Raw genomic sequence first — 24426 nt, forward strand, 5'->3', positions numbered from 1 at the left:
CCGTCTCCGACTGCGCGTGCGCAGGCCGAGCGGCGGCTGTGATTGGCCAGGTTTGTTGGCGCGCCCGTCGGGCGTGGGTTTTCAGGCCGTGTGTTGTGGGGCTACCGGGCTCCCCAAACCTTCCCCGGGGTTCCTTGGGGCCCAGGGTCAGCAGGGCTGTTTTTGTCCGCAGGCCAGGGGCCAGCGACGAGTGCTCTTTTTGTTGGCCGCCAGATGGAAGAACCTCCTGGGAAAACCCTCAGCTGTGAAGAGAAGGAAAAGGTGCAGGGGATGCGGGAAGGGTTGACTCAGATTTTGACCCTTATCCCGGGATTTTAGGCTTGTCTTTGCTTCCTTCGACCGTCCAAGGGCGGCAGTGGCCTCTCGCCTACGCTTTTCTCTGGATTGAGGGGGCACAGGAAGTGAAAGTGCGGTAGAGCGCCGTGCTCCCTTGGTGGCGTTTAAAGAACAAATTTTCTTTACAGCAGAAATGCAAAAGTACAAAATGTAAAACTGCAGATAAAGCTAAGGTCCCCTTTGACGTCTTCCCCACCCCACCCTGCCCACTCTCAGTTTTGGCTTCTCCCACCCCGCCCCGTTAAGTAAATCTCTCAACCATCTGGACTTCAGATATTTTTGTGTGCATGTTGGGCGGGTGGTGGAGGTGTGGAGGGGCGTGTTTGTATTCTCTAATCACCAGAGTGAGTATGTATTTTGGGGGAAGGTGAATGTTCAAAAATGGTATAATCTAGATGGTTCTGCAACTTCCGTTTTGCTTCTCCGTGTTTAAAATCCACATTAGTCCTTGTTTGCTCCTGCTTCTGCTTAGTCGCTTCAGTCGTGTTCGACTCTTTTCGACCGCCTGGACTGTATCCCTCCAGGCTCCTCGGTCCGTGGAATTTTTCTGGCAATAATACTGGAGTGGGTTGCCATGCCCTCCTCCAGGAGATCTTCCCAACCCAGGGATGGAAGCCGCGTCATGTTTACTTACCTTCTTTTAAATTTTATTTTTAAAATTCTGTATCGTATCCTACAAGTGGAAGTGGGATCTTTTCTTTACATGCTTCTCTGCTGAGAGCCTTTTGTTTGCAGGTTTTGTTTCTACGACAGTGCCGCTCTGACTGTCCTTATACATGCCATCCTGTGCTTGTGCCAGCAGACGTTGTGGTTTTTAAAAAAATATTTATTTATTTGGCCGCCCCCCTCTTGGTTGTGGCACGTGGGACCTCCTATCTTCCTTGGGGCATGTGGGGTCTAGTTACCTGACCGGGGATGGAACCCAGCCGACTGCATCGGAATGGCAAAGTCTTAGCCACCGAGCCACCTGGGAACTGACAGATGTTGCTAACCTGAATGTATCTTGCGCTGGCTCTTCCAAGCATGGTGCTAAAGCTCTTCATTCACCATAACTCATCATTCCTCTTATCCCAGCCTGCCTTGCAGTGGTGGTGGAAAAGTTCATTTACAAATCAACAAGGTAATTCTCAGATGTTGATAAGGGTGGTGATAATTATGAAACTGTGAAAAAAGGTTACGGGCACAAACCCTAGAGCCAGACCGCATGGTTTGAGTCGTGCTGGTTTTAAATTGTGTGATCTTGGACAAATTGCTTTCCCTCTGATCTTTCCAAAGCTAGCTCTTTCCTCCATCAGGTCGGAGCTAAAATGGTATGCCTCAGAAATGCCTCCCTGGCCACTGTCTCTAAAGTAGTCCATTCTCCTTTATCCCAGACACCCTCCCATCACTGTTTGTCTAGGTATTGATTACCATGTGAAATCATCTTATCTGTTTGTTTTCTTACTTTGTATATCTCACTGTATGTAAGCCGCCTTGACCCCTCTGTAGATATAGCACCTGGAACTATAACCGACATGGTGGACATCAGTTACTGTTTTTGGTGCTGGAGATACCTGGGTCAATAACTGACTTATAAGTTCAATGACTGTCTGAGGATGATAGCCCCTGCTACCTTTAAGGATCTCACAGTGAGGTAGGAGGAAACAGAGAAGTAAACAGACAGTATGTATAGTAAGTACTGTGATGAGCACAGAGGAGAGGTGGAATCCTAACTTGGATCTGGAGGAGGACTTAGAAGTTTAGAAACTTCCCTAGAAGTTTCCCTCCAGGAAATAAAACTCTAAGCCGAGGCTTGAGGAATCAGTAGGAATTAGCAAAGTAAGCTGGGGAGAGTTGCTTCAGGTGATAGGAACAAGTTACGCCGAGATGCGTAGGAGAACTTGATGTTTTATGAGAACTGAAAGTAGAGGGAGGCAGTGCCACTTCCTCCCCACCACCAGATGAGAGACCTGCTGACCACTACACGCTGGTGTCTAATAGGCCCTGCATCCCTCCTCTCTAATGCCTTCTTTCCACCTGCTCAGTTTTGTTTGGTGTTTTTCCTCTTCCAGTTGAAAGAAAAATTAGCATTCCTGAAAAGGGAATACACCAAGACATTGGCTCGCCTTCAGGTAAGTAAATCACATTCTCTCAAATTGCTGTTAATGCCACAAGGTATATAAAGACAGCTCTTTATTTAAGCTTTTAACAAAAAGTTATTTCTTTTTCATGAAGTTTTTTGAGCTGCTTTTGTTTTCTCTAGCGTGCCCGAAGAGCTGAGAAGTTTAAAAATTCTCTTCGGAGAACAGTGGAAGAACAAGATTCCTCACTCCAGCAGGAAGTTTCAACACAGCTAACCCACACAGGTAAAGCTAGCCCGTTCTCTTACGCTTTCTTTATTACTCATTTCCCATGTAAATTTGCCTGTGATTCTCTTTTTAAATAAATTTATTTATTTGGCTGTGTTGAGTCTTAGTTGTGGGACATGGGATTTTCGTTGTGGCACGCAGGCTTAGTTGTCCCATGTCGTGGGGGAATCTTAGTTCCCCGACCAGGGAGCGAACCCCCATCCTCTGCCTTAGAAGGCAGTGGACCACCAGGGAAATCCCCTAGCTTTGGTTTTTTTTGTCACAATCAGAAGATAAGGAGTAAGAGTAGACTCGTTAAAGTCTATAGTTCATTGCTTCTTTGTATAATCATCATCAAGATTGTATAACCATCATCACTGTCTTAATTTCAGAACATTTTCGCCACCTGAAAAAGAAACCCTGTACCCATCCTACCCTTAACCCCTGGACAACTGCTAATCTGCTTTTTGTCTCTGTGGATTTTCCTATTCTGCACGTTTCATACAGATGGAACCATACAATACATGACCTTTTGTGACTCTCTTCTTTCACTTGGCATAATGTTTTCAACCTTTATTCGTCCATCTATATGTTCATCTAAGCGTGCATCAGTACTTCATCTTTTTTGCGGTTGAATAATATTTCATTCCCCTTCATGGATCACAGCCTTGTGGTGAAGGGGCTTGTGTAACTCAATGAAGCTATGAGCTATAATATAGTATGATATGATATAGTTTGTGTATCTATTCATCAGTTAATGGACACTTGGGTTGTTTCTACTTTTTGGCTCTTATAAATTTTGGCTTTTATGTTGCTGTGAAGATTCATGTACAAGTTGTTTGTGTGGACATATATTTTCAGTTCTCTCATATGTACCTACGAGTGAAATTTCTGGGTTATGTGATAATTCTGTGTTTAATTTTGAGGAACTACCAAACTGTTTTCTACAGTGATTGTACCATTTTTCTTTCCTATCACAATGCACAAGAGTTTCAGTCTCTCCACATCCTTGTTAATACTTGTGATTTTCTATTTTTAAAATTATAACCGTTCTGATATGAAGTGGTATCTAATTGTGCTTTTGATTTGCATTTCCTAGTGACTAATGATATTGAACATCTTTTCGTGTGCTTGTATATCTTCTTTGGAGAAATATCTATTTTTATTAGGTTATTTGTCTTTTTATTGATGAGTTGTAAGTGTTCTTCATATATTCTAGCTATTGGACCCTTATCAGATACATGATTTGTAAATATTTTCTCTCATTCTGTGAGTGAGAAGCTATACTTTATTTGGATTGCTTACTTAGTTGCTCTTTTTCTCTATTTTAACTTTTAGAAATTATATTTATTGCTTAAATATGGAAAGATGGTTTTTTTTAGTTAAGTGTTTATATGTGCACAAAGATGAAAGTCTGGCTGGAAATACTTTAGTAAAAAACAATGGTCATTTCTCATGTTAAAAGTCAGCTAATTTATAATCATAAAATCGGAAACTAATGAAATAGAAAAGTGATATGAAAATTACTTGAGCCCTAAAAGGGACATGAAGTAAAAAATCAGGTGAGATATGGGGGAAATGGGGATTTGTTGGTCAAAGGGTCAAGAGTTACAATTATGCAGAATGAATAAGTCCTAAGAGCTAATGTATGGCATGGTGACAGTAGTTAATAATACTATATTATATACTTGAAATTTGCTAAGAGCCAACCTTAAGTCTTCTCATCACACACAAAAAAATCATAGCTATGTGAAGTGATGGATATGTCAGCTAGATTGTGCCAGCGTTTCACAATGTATACGTATATCAAAACATCACTAACTATGTGCAATTTTTATCTGTCAGTTGTAGTTCAGTTAAGTTTTAAAGAAGAAAAAACTTAGAAAAGATGATTGCAATAAAGAATAATCTTTTTTTTAATATTTATAATTTATTTGGCTGCACCAGGTCTTAGTTGCAGCATGTGGGATCTTTAATTGGAACATGTGGGATCTAGTTTGCTGACAAGGGATGAAACCTGGGCCCCCTACATTGGGAGCACAGACTCTTAGCCACTGGACCACCGGGGATGTCCCAAGAATAGATAATTGTTTAGTTTGAAAATAATTTTTCCAGCACAGTTCCATTTTTGTTACATTTAATGTTACTATAGTTCGTAAGATTATTAAAAACTTACTTTGATCTGCCTAAATGATATACCATTGACTCTCTTTTAAATAAGCATTTGATAATATTTGTATGTAATATTTAAAAATAAATATGGGGTAGTTTTTGTTTCATTAAAAAAATATTAACTATATAATTTTCCTTCTTCAGAACCTAAAAATACAGTATCTCCTCGTGACACGTTGCAAATCAACACCCATGTTGATGAAGAAACTGGAGAAAAGACACCCAACTCACTTGACATTGAGCCTGAGTCGTTTAGCTCTGGACGTATCTCAGTGGAAGGATCATGCATACAGGGATCAGATGATAATCAGGAACATTTTCCTTTCAGGGTCAATGGCCCTGATGCTAAGAAAAGGCAGAGTAAGCTGCTGGGGAGAAGAAAGAAAAAGGAGAGAACATATATTTCACAGGAGAGAGAATCTCTCTCTGACACTGATTTGCTCATACTCTCTGGGAAAAGACTAAAGGAACAGGAAGAAATCAATAGAGAAAATCCTAGAACACCTGTAACTGAACTAAGAACTTACCCCCTTTCAAGTCGTAGGTCTGCTATTCCAAATTCTCCAGCACCAGTTACAGAAACTAATGTAGGGAGTGTATTAATTCTACCAAACACCAAACCACAGAGAGATGTTGATATCCTCCTTAGAGGAAATAATTTCCCCACGGCGACTACTCTTCCTCTGCATACGCCATCAGACAGCAGTAGCGGTCAGCACCTCAAACACAAGCGTCCTAAAAGTAACCGCGAACTTACTACTCACAACTTAAGAAACATTACCTCTGCTTCACCTGTAAACTTAGAGGTACAGAAGAAAAAAATGACTGTCTCTACAGATAACCCAGAGGTAAACAAAGCTGGAAGTACAAGTGGCCAGGCAGCTAGAAGTCCTAACTTAGAGGCAGATAATTCTTGTTTTATAAATGAACTCACTTGTGATAACTTAGTGGAAAATGAAAACCAAAACTTAAAAGAACAAAATCACACAGAGATGTCTCTTAAATCTCCCAATGATGCTGTCAGTGGTAGAAACGAAAGTCTTCTGGAAAAAGAAGTTCTAAGTCAGTCTAAGAATCTTAGCTTGGAAGTAATTTCTCCTGTTCCTACAGCAGATCAAATACATTCTTGCACAGTGCTTGAAGGCCTTCTCTTTCCTGCAGAATATTACGTTAGGACAACACGGCGCATGTCAAGTTGCCAGAGGAAAGTAGCACTGGAGGCTGTAATTCAGAGTCATTTAGGTGTCAGAAAAAAAGGCTTTAAAAATAAGAGTACGGAATCTGCTAAAAAATTAAACGTTTCCAATGGAAAAACTAAGCAAAGTGAAATTAAGGTGTCTGACACACGCACAGAACAACCAAGTTCAAGAAATCCTCAGAAACTTCTCTCATTAACTGAAATCAGCTCTTCCACTGGCTCCACAGAAGATGACTTTTCTAGGAAGACAGTTACCAAGCCATCAGGTAGAAAATGCAGAGGAAAGAGAAAGTCAGTGTGTACCTCTCCATTAGATCACCATGAACTATGTTTGCCAACTTCTGGCATGTCAGGTGTTAATAAGTCCAAGGAAGAAATTGCCTTGCACAAAGATCAGGATGAAAAGGCAGTTATTCACAGTAAGAAGAGAGTTAAAGGTAAATCGAGATGTGGTTGATGGTGGTGGCTGGTGATGGTGCTAGCTAACACTAACTATATGCTTGTCACTTTCTAATGTTACATAGATACTAACTCGGGAATCATCATGCCAACTGTACATGAGGCAGAATCTTTTTTTTTTATTACTTATTTATGTATTTGGCAGCACATGGAATCTTTTAGTTGCAGCATGTGGGATCGAGTTCCTTGACCAGGGGTTGAAACCAGACACCCTGCATTGGTAGTGCTGAGTCTTAGCCACTAGACCACTAGAGAAGTTCCCAGAATCTATTTTTATCCTCACTTTACAGATAAAGAATCGAAGGCCAGGTGATCAAAGTGTCTTTAAAGCCACAGGGTCAAGATTCAGATCTGGCTGCATGGTTCACAAATATGGTTGAAAAAGTTGACACTGAGAGGGAAAATGTATTGGACGTTTACCTAAAATTAGTGTTTATTCAACTACAATACAGTCTTTTACCCATGGGGAGAAATAACTAATACAGTGAAGTACATTTGAAATGAAATCAATGTCAGAGGAAGAATCCACTAACAAACTCCCTTAGGAATGATTGTGTAATAAAACGCAACAGGTTTGAGCCACTTTGGGAGGAAAACTGTCTAATAGTGCCTCTGAGGTTCATGGGACACAAGATTTTGGAGGATATCAAGTGACAAGTTACAATTTAAGCGTCTTGATTCAGTTACTCGGGAGATGTATCTGATAAACTGAGCACAGAATCTAGATAATTCACTCCAGTTCTGTGTGAGAGCTCAGCAAACTTTCTGTAAAGGGCCAAATAGAAAATACAGTCTCTGTGCTCAGTCACAGCTATTCAAGTGTAATGTGGAGGTAACCATACACAATGTGTAAATGTGACTGTGTGTCAATAAAACTTTATTTACAGAAACAGGCAGCCAGCTGCTCTGTACCATTGGATAGGCTTTGACTTATGAGCCACAATTTATTAATTTAAATAAAAATAATAATCATGGGGACGCCACTGGTGGTCCATTAGCTAAGACTTTATATTCCCTGGTCAGGGAACTAGATCCCACATGTAAAACTTAAAATTTTGAGTTCACATGCTGCAACTAAGACCCAGTGCAGCCAAATAAATATTTTTTAAAAATAATAATCATGACTTTTTAAGTCATCTTTTATGCCAACAAGAAAGGAATTGGAAAGCAGGACAATCTACTAATAAGCTTGAAATGTTGTTTTGTATACTTTGAAATACTCTACTGTGATTTCAGTAACATACAGGTACATAGAAAATTTTTTTTTCTTGAGGTGACCTTCACATAACATAGTTAACGGTTTTAAGTGAGCAATTCAGTGGCATTTACTTACATTCACAGTGTTTTATCATCATGACCCCATGTAGTTCCAAAACATTTTCATCATCCCAAAGGGAAACCCCATACCTCTTAAGCAGTTTCTCCCCATTTTCTCTCTTGACAGTCCTTGGCAGCTACTAATCTGTATTCTGTCTCTGTGGATTTACTTAATTTGGGTATTTTATATTAATGGAAGTATACAATATGTGACCTTTCATGTCTGGCTGCTTTCCCTTACTTAGCTAGTTTTCGAGATTCATCCACCTTGTAGCATGTATCAGCACTTCATATTCATGGCTGAGTAATATTCCATTGCATACATGTAGCACAGCTCTCTTATCCATTTATAAGGTATTGGATGCAGCTACATTTTGAATGAAACAGAGCTCCTGTTGCTTGAAGTCTAATAAATTAATATTTGTTTGAAAAGGGAAGTATGTTTTCTTCAGTGAGAAGAGCCAGCATTTTGTAGACTATACTCTGATAGCCTGTTGGAATGATAGTTGTGGATCAGAAAGGACTTGAGAGATTCTTAACCCAGCTCCCTCAGAAGGGACAAGGGGAAATGAAGTGAATTTGACTTGCCCGGATAACATAGCGAACCAGTGGCAGAGCTGGCACCAGACTGGTCCCAGCCAGCGCTGTCAGCACGACACTGGGTTTGGTCCTACAGAGGGAGAGCTGCTCGTTTTGCACTAACCTATATCTGATTGTTGAACTGTCCACAGAAGTTTTAGAGTCCTGGGTGGGAAAACACTGCATGACGTTGCAGTTTAGAAACTCACACTTTGTTGGGAATTGGTGAGTATCTGTTTTTGTTGTTGCTTTCTGTTTTAGGGAAGGAAGGTCATTGTCAAAAAGAGGACTCCCTTTCTTACAGTAATTACGCTTATTTCTCTTCGGATGATGATGCTTTCAGTGCTCCATTTCATAAGAACGAAATGCTAAGTTTAAAGCATCTGTCGTCTTTTCTCAAAATCACAGACTTTCAGTTACCTGACGAAGACTTTGGGTCTCTTAAGCTTGAAAAACTGAAGTCCTGCTCAGAAAAGCCGATGGAACCTTTTGGATCAAAAGTACATGGAAAGGGGCATCTTAAAGGGGAAAGTTATATTGTGGAGGAACCAAACCCTAAACAAAGCAATATAGAGAAGGAGGACATGGAAGAGGAACTAGTTATTCTACCAGAAAAGGCACATCCTAAAATGCAAAGCCAAAGAAGCCAGCCTCGGGGAAAGGACCTTTCCTCATCCATTTTACTTTTTACTCCTTTGAATACTGTTGCCTCTGATGATAGTGACAGACTGACAGGAGACCTGTGCTCACCTGCTTTCCCCATCTTAGGCGCTACTCCAGCTTTTGACTCCCAAGCCCACAGAGAAAAGGTGTCTGCAGAGGTGGTTGGACAAACCTGCTCTCCACCCCGACTTTCTCACCTAAAAGCCACAGTCAGCCTGGCTAGCAGTCATAAACAATGTGACAACTGGAGCAGCCCCCCAAAATTAGATAGCAGCCAGCATGTGTCAGGAAGAGCAGGACAGCCTTCCTGTGACCCTGACTCTGGTCCCCAAGCAACAACTCTGCCCACCGAGTCTTTCACCTACGAAGCGAGTCAGCTCCAGGAATCCCGGAGACATTCCGCTGAGCAGGTACAGACTGCATCCTTCATGAAATTTTCTCTGAAGGAATGAAGTGTCTTAGTGAACATGGACTCAGTTCCTTAGTGTTTTAAAATGTTTTACCATGTTTCTTTGATATGACTTCACTGTAAATACTAAGTTCCTTCTGGGGGAAATTAGGATTAATTAAAATATGTGTATTTTTAAGGGATGCTGTTCTCTTTGTTATTCATGAAGCAGTTGCGTTTGGAGTTTTGCTGCTGTTATAGAAAATAAAACATAGGAGATAGTTGGAAGAATGAGTGATACAGGTACCATATATAATGTATACATTAATGATGTGACTTTTGTTTCCACAGACTGAAATAGCAGAGGTTCCTGCTTGGGATAGCTTAAACCCAGGCACCCTACAGCTGGTTTCAAAGTTAAAGGTCAGAAGACTTAATCTCTTGTGTCTTACATGCAAAAAAATGCAATGAACTGGTTGGAAAATTCAGAAGAATTTGATCCTTGATAAAATAAATTCAGAAAAACATTTAAATTCTTTTTCACAATATTTACCTGTTATGTATATTCTGAGATCTTCTAAAGAAGTTTTTATGTCAAGCTATTGCCAAGAAAAACTTAAGCTAGGGAGCTTGACTTTGTATCTAAGTTTAAATCAGGCATTTTGACAGAGAGAGAGGGGTCATTCATGACTCTCCAAACCAAATAATATAGTACTTATAGAAGAATCACTGACTTTATAAGAAAATGGGTAACAGTTCTCATTTATAACATAGTGAATGGTTAATTTTCATAGGCTGTGTGATGTATATGGTTCTGAGAAATATAAATAATATTCTGGTAAATCCTGTGAAGTGAATCGGACCCCTGTCCTGGTTAACTATACTTGAAATAGGATGGTACAGAGCAGGGGTCTTCAGTTACTACTGTTAACATTTGGGGCAGGATTATTCTCCATTGTTAGCGACTGGCCGGTTCATTGTATGGTATTTAGCAACAGCCATGGTCTCTACCAGTCATACCCACCGTCCCCCCTAGCAGTGATGACAGCAGTGTCTCCAGATATTGCTAACTGGCCCCCCCGGGGAAGGTTGCAAAATCACTGCCCCTAATTGAGAATAACTGGTATAGAAAAGAGATTTAAATCCACATAAACTGTGTCTCTGAATAACTGGCTATGTGACCTGGCACAAATTGTTTAGCCTCTGGGTCCCAGATTCATTTTCTGTAAAAGATACACTTATGTTGTTTTGAAACTATTCTTAAATCAGTTTTAAAGGAATCAGCCATTTCATTCATATTTTCAAATTTGTAGGTAAAAAGTTACTTGTTATTCTTATAGTTTTTGGTCTGTGTATGTACAGTTAAGCCTCTCCTCACTCTCCATTTCTAAAAGCTTTTTTTTTTATTTAATTTATTTACTTTTGACTGTGCTGGGTCTTTGTTGCTATGCACAGGCTTTTCTATAGTTGCACTGAGCAAGGGGGCTGCTCTCTCATTGCGGAGCGTGGGCTCTCATTGTAGTGACTTCTCTTATTGAGGAGTCTGGGCTCTAGGGTGCATGGGCTTAGTTGACCTGCAGCATGTGGGGTCTTCCCAGACCAGGGATCAAACCAGTGTCCTTTGCATTGGAAGATGTATTCTTAACCAGTGGACCACCAGGGAAGCCCTCTGAAAGCTTTTTTTTTTCCTACATCAGACTTAAGAGGTTTGTCCATTCTGTAAGTCTTCCCTAGTTTTTTGTTGCATTGATCGTTAATTGAGTTTTTGGTTTCCTCTTTCATTTTTTTTTTCCTGTTTTTATTGTTAGTAAGTCCTGTTTTTCATTGTGCTTATTTCATTATTCTTTTACTAACTTCTTGAGCTGCTTGCTTACTTTATTTTTATCTGTATTAATTTTTTATAATTATAGGAGCTTTTTTAAGTACTGCTTTGGCCACCACATTCTGCATCTTCATTTAGAAATAGTATGTTGTTTCAGTTTTATTCTTTCTTCAACCTATAGGTGTTTCATTTCCAAAGGTTCTTAAGGAACTAATGTTTCAATTAGTTCTTATGATCTTATGGTCTGTTTTGGTGGTTAAATCTGAATCTGTTCCAGTCTGGAGCTAAACGTTTTAAAATTTATCATTGTGAGTGTGTTTGGGCAATTTTTGTAGTGTTTGGGCAATTTTTGTAGTTACATAAGACCCACAAGTCTCTTTTGACCGGAGTGAAAGTTTAATTACATTCAGTTGCTGTTTCATCTAATCCTTGTAATCCATCACTTTTCATGTTTATTCTGCCCCCAAGAATCCCTTTAACGTTGTTGTTGCCATTCTGTGTCAGAATCCTTCAGGTTCTTGTTCTGTGGATGTGAGTGCCACGTGGTGGGAAATAGCTGGTTTCAAAGAGCCGTGTATCGTAACTGCTTGTGAATACGTCGTTTCTCTTTGGAAACCTCTGGATGCTTGGCAGTGGGAAAAAATTTATTCCTGGCACTTCACAGAGGTAAATCAGAATCTTGTAGCTGAAAGAGATCTTTGCAATCATTTGTGTGGTAATGCAGATGGGCAGCTTACCAAAAATATGGGATGTGTGACTTTGCAAGACAGAGCAGAGAAATGATGCTTTTCCCCCCAGTATTTAATTATGAAAATTTCCAAATATGTGAGAAGTGATACAGGGAGCACCCATATGCCCAGCATTTAGATTCTAAGTTAATGCCATGCTTTATCATATGTTTATCCAGAGGTGGATTTTTACACTGTACCTGCTGGAGAAGCTTGAAATTTCATGTCTATTCTGGCTTCTAAACTTGCTGATATCTCTCACCAAAATGTTATTTCTGCTTTTTTTCTAGCTGTAGTTTCTTCTGTCCTTGTCTGCCTTTGTATATATTTTACATGGTTGCAGTCTGAATATGCTTAAAATTTTTAAGCCTGTCTTTTCTTACCATATAAATATGTTTGCTTGTTTCTACATATTTTTCCAACTTACTTGTTTATTTTGAATTTTATTTTTCCAGCTTTATTGAGGTGTAATTGACAAATGTAATATATTTAAAGGGTATAGTGTGATGCTTTGATGCTTTTACACACTGTGAAAGGGTTTCCATAATCAAGTTAATCAGCTTATCACCTCACGGTTTCTTTTTTTTCCCTTGGTGAGAATGCTTAGGATCGACTGTCGTAGCAAATTTCATTCTTGTTCTCCAGTACACCCATGGCCAGTAGCAGTGTGTTTGGCAGAGTGCTGCTCATAAATATTTGTTCAGTGCATAAACTTGTCTTAAATGGTTGCATAATGTTCCATTCGTCCACATACCGGAATTTAATTAGTCTCGCATTGCTGGAAGCATTTATTATGTTAAATAAACGCCACAGTAAACATTATCACACACGTGGCTTATTCGAGTTTACATCTTGTAAAAAGAGGATGTTCGCTGAATGTTTCATTTGAAACTAGGTACGGTGACACTAGAAAGAAATGTGACAAATTTTGGGAAATTTAGATTAATTAAAAATGAAATAGCCATATATAATTTTGGGCTGCTTTGTTTTATTTAGGTTCCGGTATTACAGATAGTTGCAGTCCCTGATATTTGCAATCTTGTGTGTGTGGCTTTGGGAAATTTGGAAATCAGAGAAATCAGGTAATTCTCAAGGCGTGGTTTTTTTTTTTAACCTGGATCTTTGTCAGCTTGTTTTGAGTGCAAATTGTAACCTAGGCTTGGGTCTTGAAAAAATCTAAATTTAGGTCCAAAGAGAGATTCCTTTTGGAAAAAGCAATCAATAGAGTGACATCCCTGACTGAAGTTTCCTTTTGAAGTTTGAGCCTAGTCTTCCCCATGTTAAAGGCTTGCTCCTGACTGCTCTGCATTTTTCCTTATATGTGATTTAGGGCACTACTTTGTTCTCCCGATGGTAAAAGTGAAAAGCAAGTGCTCCTGAGTTCTGGAAATATAAAAGCTGTGCTTGGCTTGGCACAGAGGAGGCTCGTCAGTAGCAGTGGGACTCTTTGTGACCAGCAAGTCGAAATTACAACATTTGCCGAAGATGGAGGGTAAGCATTGGTTGAAGAGAAGCATTGGTTGATTTTACTATGAGATCAGAAATTATTTCATCACAGGGCTTCAGGGGAAGTTGAATCAGTAGCGTCTTGTTTTCTCTGCTGTATGCGTAGTGCAGCAGGTTCTGCCCCTGTCCTGGGCTGTTACACAGAAGCACTGTAGGGAGGTGGAGCCAGAAGTGGCGGGGAAGAGGGCAGTGGAGCAGAGAGGCTCAGCCAGCATAGTCTGTTCTTTCTTCAGTCTCCCTTGACCTCTCTGTGTGTCCTTTAAGCGTTACAGATACCTCAAGATCCTGTACACTTACCTGGCTCCACATACTTGGTTTCCATTGCTGCAGGTACCATCTGAATCCTGGCTGCTTGCAAACATATATTTCTAACTCTGAGCTCTTTCCAACCTCTGGACCTGCATGCCTGTTTATTAGATATCTCATGGATACCTCAAATTCAACATGCTAAAAACAGAACCCATAGCATCTTCTATGTCTTTTGTATACTTATTACACTTTATTGGATTTATCTGTCTTTGCTAATAACAGACGGTATGAACCTCATTTGTCTTATTTATCCATGACCTGTTGAAGTAAAATTGTTCATGCGCTAAGTTATGTCCAACTCTTTGCGACTGCATGAACTGCATTGCAATAAAACAGGCAAGAAATAAATAATCGTTTGCTTAAATTAGGAAAATGTTAGTGGAGATGGGGAGAAGCAGTGGATTTGAGAGAGATGAGATAATAAAGTCATTAGGACCTGGTGATTGAGTAACTAGAGAGGAAAGAGATAAGGATAAAGTCCAAGTTTCTGAGTTGCTCACCTGGGTAGGTGGTGGAACAGTTAGCTGAGATAGCAGTGCTGAAAGAAACAGGTTTAAAGAGAGAGCTGGTAAGTTTAATTTTGGATATGATGAATATGAGGTGCTTACAATATATCCAGATAGATAATGTGAAAGTATATGTTCATTGTAGAATGTTTAGAATACACATGTTTTCTGGGTGAATTTTTTTTTCTGTCATTAGGTTAGTGTCTATTATGTATTATTCAATAATATCCTGAAGGGCTGCTTAGAAACTACTTTGGTAGAAAAGCCTTGACTTTTAATACTGTTTTTAATACAGAAGCAAAGAAAAACAGCTTTTGATGCCCCCTGAAGAGACCATACTAACTTTTGCTGAGGTTCAAGGGATGCAGGAAGCTCTGCTTGGCACCACTATAATGAACAACATTGTTATTTGGTAAGCTTCCCCTTGAGAGCCCTATTTTTCTCATCTGTAATATAAGGATATACCTCTTAATTTCACAGGGTTATAAAGATTAAATAAGAAACTCTGTAAATATGATTGTGTTATTGTTTACTGTCAGATGCTATATACTTATCTTAATGAGAACATCATATTAATTCAAATACTCCAAGCAGACTACTTTAAGTGAAATTTTATTGTTGTCAAAAATGTACTCTTTCTGGTTAATGGCTGAGTAGCTTTCTGAGATTAACTCTTCTGGTTCAAATACTTATGAATTCTGTGCAAAAGATAGAAAACAACTATCTGAAAGCATTAAAGAGGGAGAAAAAAATATATACTGGAGGAAATTCAATACATAGAGGAAGGAAATGTCACTGGGCAAGTTCCTGTTCAAAGGTGAGGCCCCAGTCTGCACACTTGGTTACAGAAAAACTTCTGTCCTGCTGCCTTAAAGGACCAAAGGATAAAAATCAAGGTGATTGCAGCAGCTACAAAGCAAGAAAGAAAAATCCTGAAAAATAGACAGCCAGAGAAGGAGCCCTGAACTCTAGTTAAATATCTGGCTGACCTTTAAACTGCATACATGCATTGTTCAATAATATGCTGAAGGGCTGCTTAGAAACTGCTTTGGTAGAAAAGGCTTGATTTTTAATACTGTTTTTAATGCAGAAGCAAAGAAAAGGTAAAGCAAAGAGAACTGAACTGGGTTTCCAGCATTTAGAATTTGAGTTTAGCCAATTTAACTGTTGACTAGAGTTAAAAACAAAATCAGTATTCTTTAGAGGAACAGAATGCAGAGTTTATATGCTGTGTCATTGTGTCTAGAATACAATCCAAAATTACTGGATGTGTAAAACTTGTTTGATTAGATGATTCAACTGAACAAATTTGTGATACGGAAGTGACAGTGTAAGAGTCCCCAGCCACCTCTTTCCTGACCACAGGGGAGAGCCACACCAGGCCTTTTCCCTTGCAAGGTTAATCTGTGGTAGGAGAAGAGAGTGATTTTTTTTCTCAGAAGACTCTCCATTAATTATTCCCTTGAGGCCAGAATGGGTCTTGTTGAGAGAAAGTTAAAAGTGTCATTCCTGTGTGCCTGTTCTGCATTGTACAACCCTAACCCTCTAGGAATAAACTAGGCAAGTGTGGCCCCGGAGAGAAACTCTGTCCCCTCCCCACCAGGGAGCCTCTGGAGTTTGACCCTGACCTAACCTACCAGGTTTCCACTTTTGGCACTTGCCTCGGGGTTTCTGCACATAGGTCTTATTTCAGACAATGTTCTTTGTAAACGTTGTCTTTTCTGTTCTTTCTGCTGTTTCTATAGTCTGGCCCTTCATTGTTTGGCTCCTAAACTATTAATATAATCTAGTGATTAGTCTCAATACTCAACCTCCAGATCATATTTTATACTATCACTTTATAAATACTCATGCTCCCACCCCTCCTCCCCCCCGCCCAAATAAAACCTTCAGTGGGGTCCATGTTTGCTTTCTCCAGCTTCCATTTCCCTAATGTTTCATTACAAAAATTCTTTTCCAGTTGTTCCCTACTCTTGCCGTTTTTCATTCCATCCTTCAGTTTCCCTCTTTTTCTAATAATAGCCTTTTGGCATTTTGTAGATAAGGGATCACAGTGGAATTCGAGGCTGGGAAGGGACTATTCTTAGAGTTTCCAAGTATCAGTTTAAGTTCTAAGTTTAAGGGGGTATATTCAGCCCCACAGTTGCCTTACGTTCTGTTGCAACGCCTCAGCGCTTCGCTGGTGGTCCAGTGGTTAAGACTCTGGGCTTCCATTGCAGGGGGTGTGGGTTCTATCTCTGATTGGGGAACTAAGATCCCGCATGCCATGTGGCACGGCAAAAAAACCGAGGGTTTCTCATACGTCGAGTCACATGGCAGAAAGCTACTCAGTGTCACACAGCCTCAGTAAAGCTCAGGAGTGGCTCCAACAAACTTTTTTTCTTTATATTCACCCTCTTCTGTCTTCCTTTTTCCATTTTTTATTCCATCTCAGTCTTCGCTTCTCTCTCTGTTATCTTAGTCTAGCTCTGGTATTAACACATTATAGAGAGAGAATTATAAGTCTGTTTTAGGTGTAGTTTCTTTCCTAACCAAATTTGGTTTCCTGACCATTGACTTATGTGGAAAATTTAGACATATAACAAGAAGCATGACAAAATCATAATGATAGAGCTATGCCATGTGCCTAATTTCAATACAAATGAAATGAGATCCTGGAAAAATTTTCTCCTGGAATTTGAAAAGATTTATCCCTAATGGCATAGCAGGTTCAGTCTAAAGCTAAACTATCAAATTACACTATTGGCAAAGTTAAACTGTAGTTGTGTTTTTAGCTAGATCAGTGGCTAATTGGAACTTAGGTCCTGTGTCCCTTAGTTTTTCCCTTGGTCACCTCCTGAAGGATGCTGTGATACATAAGAGAATATTTTGTGAAAACCAGTTTGTCGGAAGAATGATATGAGCTTATTTATTTTTGGTGTCCAAGGAACTTAAAAACTGGTCAGCTCCTGAAAAAGATTCATATCGATGATTCCTACCAAGCTTCTGTCTGTCACAAAGCTTACTCTGAAATGGTGAGTCTGATCTTCTGGGACCACTTTGTGTCTCGTCTGTGTATTACTATTGGTCTCACTGAGTGACAGCGGTAACTTAGTAAGTCGTAATTACTGGGCCCTCTCTGGTACCTGTTTTTTTCAAAATTGGATAGCCCTGCTTGCTCTTTCTTGAAATTTATGAGTGCATATAAGTGATGGTACAATATAACTGGGTAAAATTTCTGACTGTATGACTTAAGGGCAAACTTTGATTTCTAGACTGTACCTAGAAACGATATGCTGATTTTCAGATTTGGCTCCCAACCACATTGCCATAAATGATTTATGTTGTGAATGAATCCCCTTAGGGTGATTAAAGGGTCCTCGACATGTTTTTCTCTCAGGCTTTAGCATTCCTGTATAGAAACAAACACAGCTTCTTAGCCGCTGTGTCAGCAGACTTGGCTTACAGTCCAGTTTTAACATCTGAACAGGGTGAAGGTACTTGTCCAGGAGCCTGAGTAACAGGGACTGCTGAGCCACAAGCAGAGGCAGAAGCAGCTGGCTCAGCGCTGAGTGGAGACTGACTTGTCCAGCGCAGTGGCAGCCCTGCACTCACCAGCACCCGCAGGCTCTGAACGCAAAGGGTGCATCTATTCCCTAGCCAAGCAATTTCTGTGGAAATTAACTCAACAGTTGTGTGATCTTAGATAACCTATCACATCATCTTGGGGCTAACTTACTTTATTCTAAAATAAGAGGGTTAAGTTCATCTCTGGAATGATTAAATACACCTACTAAGCGTTTAAATAATTTACATTTTTGTTATTACATTGATACCTATTTGATATTAAAACATTTAATGCAGAAATGTGTGATATAGGAAGTAAAATGTCACCATGAAGCCAACCTCCAGAAATAATTGTTAACAGTTCAGTATAGGAATCGGCAAACTTTTCCTGTGAAGGGCCAGATAGTAAATATTTTCAGTTCTGCAGGCCATGTGGTCTCTGTCACAACCCCTCTACCACTACAGCCCCAGGTCAGCCAGAGGTAACATACAAACAGATCATGTGACTGTGTGCCAATAAAACTTTTTGGATAATAAAACTTTCTGAAACTGGAGTTTCATATATAATTTTCATGCAACACAAAATGTTCTTCTCTTTTTTCTAACTATTTCAAAATGCAGAAACCATTCTTAGCTCATGAGCCATACAAAGATAAGCATTGAGCTAGATTTGACCTGTAGGCCAGTTTGCCAACCCCTAGTTAAGTGTATAGCATTTCACATTTTTTGACTTTTCGGTTGTTTTTTTAACAACCAATGAATTATAATGGTAATTAATTATCCTTATAAGAATTCGGTCATTTTAGAAATGAATGTTTTTAGTCCTAAGATGGCCCTGTAATTAATTTTTCCCATTTTACCCCCGAAATAATTAATTTCCCATTTTACCCTGGAAATACTTTCAACAATATAATATACATGTGTGTATATACATATGTGTGACATATATATTTTTATACACAATGATGTTATTAGAACATGTAATTTTAAAGTCGTGGGAGGTCTGTAACACATTTTCCCACAGAAACAACCATAGGTGATTGTGCCTTTTTTAGGTCATTTTTAGTTTACTTTGGCCACCTCATGTGACGAGTTGACTCACTGGAAAAGACTCTGATGCTGGGAAAGGTTGGGGGCGGGAGGAGAAGGGGACAACGGAGAATGAGATGGCTGAATGGCATCACCGACTCTGTGGACATGAGTTTGAGTGAACTCTGGGAATTGGTGATGGACAGGGAGGCCTAGCGTGCTGTGATTCACGGGGTCACGGAGAGTCAGACACGACTGAGCGACTGAACTGAACTGAACTGAAATAGGATATTGCAAACTGGCCTGAAAATCCTGTCACCACTGAAAAGATTGTTTCTATGGGAAAACGTGTTCCAGATTTTCTAAAACCAACTTACAGGTGAACATTTCAGGTTTGAAGACTCCCTCCAGGTGTTTCTATGCCCTCTTTTCTTAACACCAGCATTTTCCCAGGTGGATGGCATGAATGTTAGTAGGCTCTAAAGTTGAAGAAGCTGGTAAGTCAGCTAGATTCACACCTACAAAGACTGGCTGTAAAGTTGTGGGGAGCCCTGTGCTGAAGAAGCCCAAAGTCCAGCTCAGTGGTCCCCTCAGAGGTTCTGCCTGAAAAAGAGTGATCCAGGGATTAAATCCTCAAGACTTAACAGTTTGTTGACCGTTCCTGTGATTCTATAGTTTTGTCTCTGCCAATGCTTTCTTTTCCCTCCACATACTCTTGATGATTTATTTGGTCATTCATTTTTCTCCTACATCAGGGGCTTCTGTTTGTTGTTCTGAGTCACCCTTGCGCCAAAGAGAACGAGTTATTGGGAAGCCCTGTGTTTCAGCTGATTGTGATTAACCCGAAGACAACCCTGAGTATGGGTGTGATGCTCTACTGCCTTCCTCACGGGCAAGCTGGAAGGCAAGTGTGTGATTGCCGTCTAATGAGTATGGCATTGTGAGAAACATCTGTGCATAAACAGAAACCAAATATTTTTCTGTGACTGACGTGAATGGACACATGAAATACTACAGATCATGGTAAAGAATACTAAGAAGTAGGTTGAAGTGTGACGTTTACTAGATCTGAGTCAAAGTTCAGATTCCCTCCATCCTGTGATTGCCCACCAGTATGGCACCAGATAGGTATTTTATGTATAGTCAAGCCTGGTTTTTCCCCACACCAAAACACTTCAGAGTAATTAATATTCTCTACAAGAAACTTATCGTTTATGTTCTTTCCATAAAAGCTAACTTAAGGAAGTTTTAAATGCACTTAAGAAGATCTGTTAGACTTCCCTGGTGGTACAGTGGATAGGAATCCACCTGACCATACCGAAGACCCAAGTTCAATCTGGGACAGTTGCACATGCCATGGAGCAGTGAAGCCTGTGCTGCAACTACTGAGCACGCTTCCTAGAGCCTGTGCTCTGCAACAAGAGAAGCCCCACAGTAAGAAACTCACAAACCACAACTGAGTAGCCCCTGCTGCCACAACTGCAGAAAGCCTACGTGTAGCAGCAGAAAGACCCAGCACAGCCAAAAATAAATAAATAATTTTTTTAAAAAAAGATATATGTACTTGGAAATATTGACTGTACCTCCATCATGTAGGCAGTTGATATTTATCTTTTGATAAATATTTTATCTGTTGACTGATGAGAAGATTTACTGATGCCACAGTTATGGGCATCCCAACAGTTTTCTGAGCTATATAAAGCTCTGAAGTAGTGCTAGTATTCTTAGGTGAACCAAGCAACATCGAAGGTATCATTTCTGAACACTCCTTTTATTAATGTTTGAAAATAGACCTAGTAAATCAGGATCACAAAGTTTGGCTTTGGTAACTCACAGGGGTAAGCAACCCTGGTGGTTATAATGTGTATTTCTCTTTCTTTGGATCTTGTGCAAAGCTTGCTAGGTGATGCGTGTTCTAAAAGTCCTTCTCCTTGTACTTAGCCAGCTGTGGCATTTCTGCAAGTGTTCTTAGCGCAACAAGAACCTCGGAACTCTTGTCTGTAATATGTGCTTGCATAAAACTTGTTTTCTCGAATATAAAGAGAGAAGCATAGTCATTGGCCCAGAAATTGCAGATATATGGAACTACTAGGTCAAGCATTTCTTTTGTCCCTTTTCAAACCTATTTGTTTAGCAAATCTTGAAAGCCTATTTGGTGCCAGTCCTGTAGAAAGCACCACTGTTCCTAATCTTATGGAAGTTAGAAAACTGATGAGCTCAGGTATTTGAGCACAAGTCACCTGTTTTCCTTGTTTGCTTGGCCCTTCCAGTAAGTCCTTTTCTGCTCAAAAAAGAAGAGAAAAACGAAACAAATTTTTTTGCTGTTTGGTGCACATAATGCCAGGAGACTTGCACTGTTTGGAATGGAAGGGCACTTTAATTGGCAGTGGAGGGTTGGGGAGAGACTGTCAAGGAAAACATGGATTTTCAAAAGATGAGCTAAGAGACAGCTTCACAAAACTGGGTGCAAAAAAAAAGAAACAGTTGAGTGTGAGCCAGGGATAAAATATATCATTCAGTTCACTCAGAATATTCACTTAGGGCTGACTGTGTACCAGGCCCTCTACAAGGCACTGGTGATGTGGCAGTGAGGAATAATTAATTTGTATTAAGGATTTCTTAAATCACTGTGGACGATGACTGCAGCCATGAAATTAAAAGGTGCTTACTCCTTGGAAGAAAAGCTGTGATAAACCTAGACAGCATATTAAAAAGCAGAGACATTACGTTCCCAACAAAGGTCCTTCTAGTTAAAGCTATGGTTTTTCCAGTAGTCACGTATGGCTGTGAGAGTTGGACCATAAAGAAGGCTGAGCGCCAAAGAATTGATGCTTTCAAACTGTGGTGCTGGAGAAGACTCTTGTGAGTCCCTTGGACTGCAACGAGATCAAACCAGTCAGTCCTAAGGAAATCAGTCCTGAATATTCATTGGAAGAACTGATGCTGAAGCTGAAGCTCCAATACTTTGGCCACCTGATACGAAGAGCCGACTTGTTAGAAAAGACCCTGATGCTGGGAAAGACTGAGGGCAGGAGGAGAAGGGGACAACAGAGGACAAGATGGTTGGATGGCATCATTGACTCAACAAACGTGAGTTTGAGCAAAGTCCAGGAGATGGTGAAGGACAGGGAAACCTGGTATGCTGCAGTCCATGGAGCTGCAAAGAGTTGGACACAATTGAGTGACTGAACAACAAAGCATTTCGTATGTGTTGGGTACTGCACTAAGCTTTTTGTATCAACTGTTTTATTAAACTTCAAAGCAGTCCTACAAAGTAGATACTCACATCATCTATCTCTGTTTTACTGATGAAGTTAAATAACTTGCCGGGGTCACACATCTCTTACTTTGTTAGACTTCAAACCCCAGTACCATCCCTGGTAGTCTAGTGTTTAGAACTTGGCACTCTTTCAAACCCTGGTAGCTGACTGCAGAGCCCCTAAAAACGACAGCCAGATTTTTTTCATGATGTTTACATTTTCTGTGGGACAGACAACCCCCAAATATGGAAACGAGACTCTCACATTCATATTCGCACAGATACAGAAGCAAACGATCTCACATTGCTGTGATGGTAAAAAGAAGGTGCTGCAGTAGACAGCAGAGTGTATATGTGTGTGCACGCTCAGATTGCTGAATAGGTGTGACTTTTCTGTGTGGGCGACAGGCCTGAACAGTGACCAAAACCCAGCCAGGCTATGCCCTGGGGTTAGACCTGTCAAGGAAAGGGACAAGCAAAAGCGGAGACATGAGGGTGAGGCCAGGCTCGACTGGTTTGACAGGCGGGAAGCAGGCCATAGTGAGCTGGTGTGAGGAGACACAAAGGTGCATCAGAGAGACAGGCAGGGCCTCTAGTGACCATAGCCTGCGATCCTAGGACTGCACATGGACGCATCCGTGTTCCCATGTGTCTTTGTTCCTGTTGCTTTAGAAACCATGGTTTTGGCCTACTTTTGTTTTAATGTTTTTTTTTTTTGTTTGTTTTTCATATGTGATTTGAATTGTCTCTTCTCTGCTTGCTGCTGCTAGGTTCCTGGAAGGCGACGTGAAAGACCATTTCGCAGCAGCAGTATTGACTTCTGGAACCATTGCCATTTGGGACTTATTCTTGGGTCACTGCACTGCTCTCCTTCCTCCTGTCTCTGGCCAGAATTGGTCTTTTGTTAAATGGTCAGGTACAGATTCTCATTTGTTGGCTGGACAAAAAGATGGAAATATATTTGTATACCGCTACTAAACAGTTAGGGTAACCCAGAAAACACAGTGTTCTGGGTATTTTTGGCCTCTTAGTACTCTTTGGAGTGGCTCCTTTAAAGGAGACTATGTGAACGAGTTTTAAACACTTACTTACCTGTGTTCATTCTGACAGACTGTGTTCCAGTGGTGGGGCACTGCTGATCTCGAGTGCTCATTTGTACTGACTTTGGGAGAGAGGGTATATAAGTGGATTTTTGTGATTCCTCACATTTGCGCATTTCCTTTTAAAGCTATATGTACATGAAGCTTGAAATGCTAATAAATATTTATTTTGATACATCCTGTTTGGCATATTTTTTCCCATCCTGTAAAGATGATTTTCAGAAATAAGAACTAATTATTTTACAGCTAGAACATTTATTCGGTGATGCTTACACAGTAGATCTCCATTAATTTAGTGCACTAATATGCAGTACACTTTTGTTTTTCACTGCACCAAGTCTTCGTTGCTGCACATGGCTTTTCTTTAGTTGTGGCAAGCAGGGGCTGCCCTCTAGTTATGGCGCTTGGGCTTTTCATCCATGTGGCTTCTCTTACTGTAGAGCACAAGCCCTAGGGCTCTCAGCCTTCACTCGTTGCCCCACAGCAGGTGAAATCTTCTCAGATCAGGGATCAGACCCGTTTCCCCTGCATGGCACATTGGCACATGACCCATTTCCCCTGCAGTCCCCTTAACCACTGGACTGCCAGGGAACAAAGTGAAAGTCACTCAGTTGTGTCCAACTCCTTGCGACCCCCTGGACTATACAGTCCATGGAATTCTCCAGGCCAGAATACTGGAGTGGGTAGCCTTTCCCTTCTCCAGGGGATCTTCCCAACCCAGGGATCGAACCCAGGTCTCCTGCATTGCAGGCAGATTCTTTACCAGCTGAGCCACAAAGGAAGCCCAAGAATACTGGAGTGGGTAGCCTATCCCTTCTCTAGGCGGATCTTCCCGACCCAGGAATCGAACCTGGGTCTCTTGCGTTGTAGGCGGATTCTTTACCAACTGAGCTATCAGGGAAGTCCTGCAATAAACTTTTATGAAATTTGTAATATTTTCACATACCTACTAAAAGTAACACAAAGCCTATTTCAAATGCTAATTTAGAAATGCTATTGTTCATTGGCATTCTCACATGCATCCTTGATACCAGTACCTGCATTTTCACAAGAGTCACTTAGTCAACAGCACAGCTGTACTGAGGACATCATCTTCACCTTTCCCTAAGTGGTTTGAGAGACAGGATTTTTTTTTTTCAAGATTATTTATTGGCTGTAATGGGTCTTTATTGCTGTGCAGGC

General features: G+C 40.4%; 1 protein-coding gene across 4 annotated transcripts; it reads left to right on the forward strand.

Moving 5' to 3' along the window:
- The first annotated feature begins 79 nt into the window (after positions 1-79).
- Positions 80-23421, forward strand: PALB2 (partner and localizer of BRCA2). Of its 4 annotated transcripts, none has more exons than XM_055409687.2 (13): positions 80-261; positions 2388-2447; positions 2579-2681; positions 4980-6470; positions 8650-9461; positions 9791-9862; positions 11766-11927; positions 12986-13071; positions 13320-13481; positions 14606-14722; positions 17237-17324; positions 19641-19789; positions 22915-23421. In XM_055409687.2, the coding sequence occupies exons 1-13, from the start codon at positions 214-216 to the stop codon at positions 23120-23122; spliced, it is 3558 nt and encodes a 1185-aa protein (XP_055265662.2). In that variant the 5' UTR covers positions 80-213; the 3' UTR covers positions 23123-23421. The 4 variants fall into 4 exon arrangements, with proteins under 4 accessions (XP_055265662.2, XP_088689017.1, XP_055265665.2 ...); XM_088832891.1 differs by having other exon boundaries at positions 8797-9461; XM_055409690.2 differs by lacking the exon at positions 11766-11927.
- The last annotated feature ends 1005 nt before the right edge of the window (positions 23422-24426 follow it).

Source organism: Moschus berezovskii, chromosome 27, assembly GCF_049115385.1.
Source record: "Moschus berezovskii isolate FMDL1 chromosome 27, NW_MosBer_1.0, whole genome shotgun sequence".
Classification (NCBI taxonomy): Eukaryota; Metazoa; Chordata; class Mammalia; order Artiodactyla; family Moschidae; genus Moschus; species Moschus berezovskii.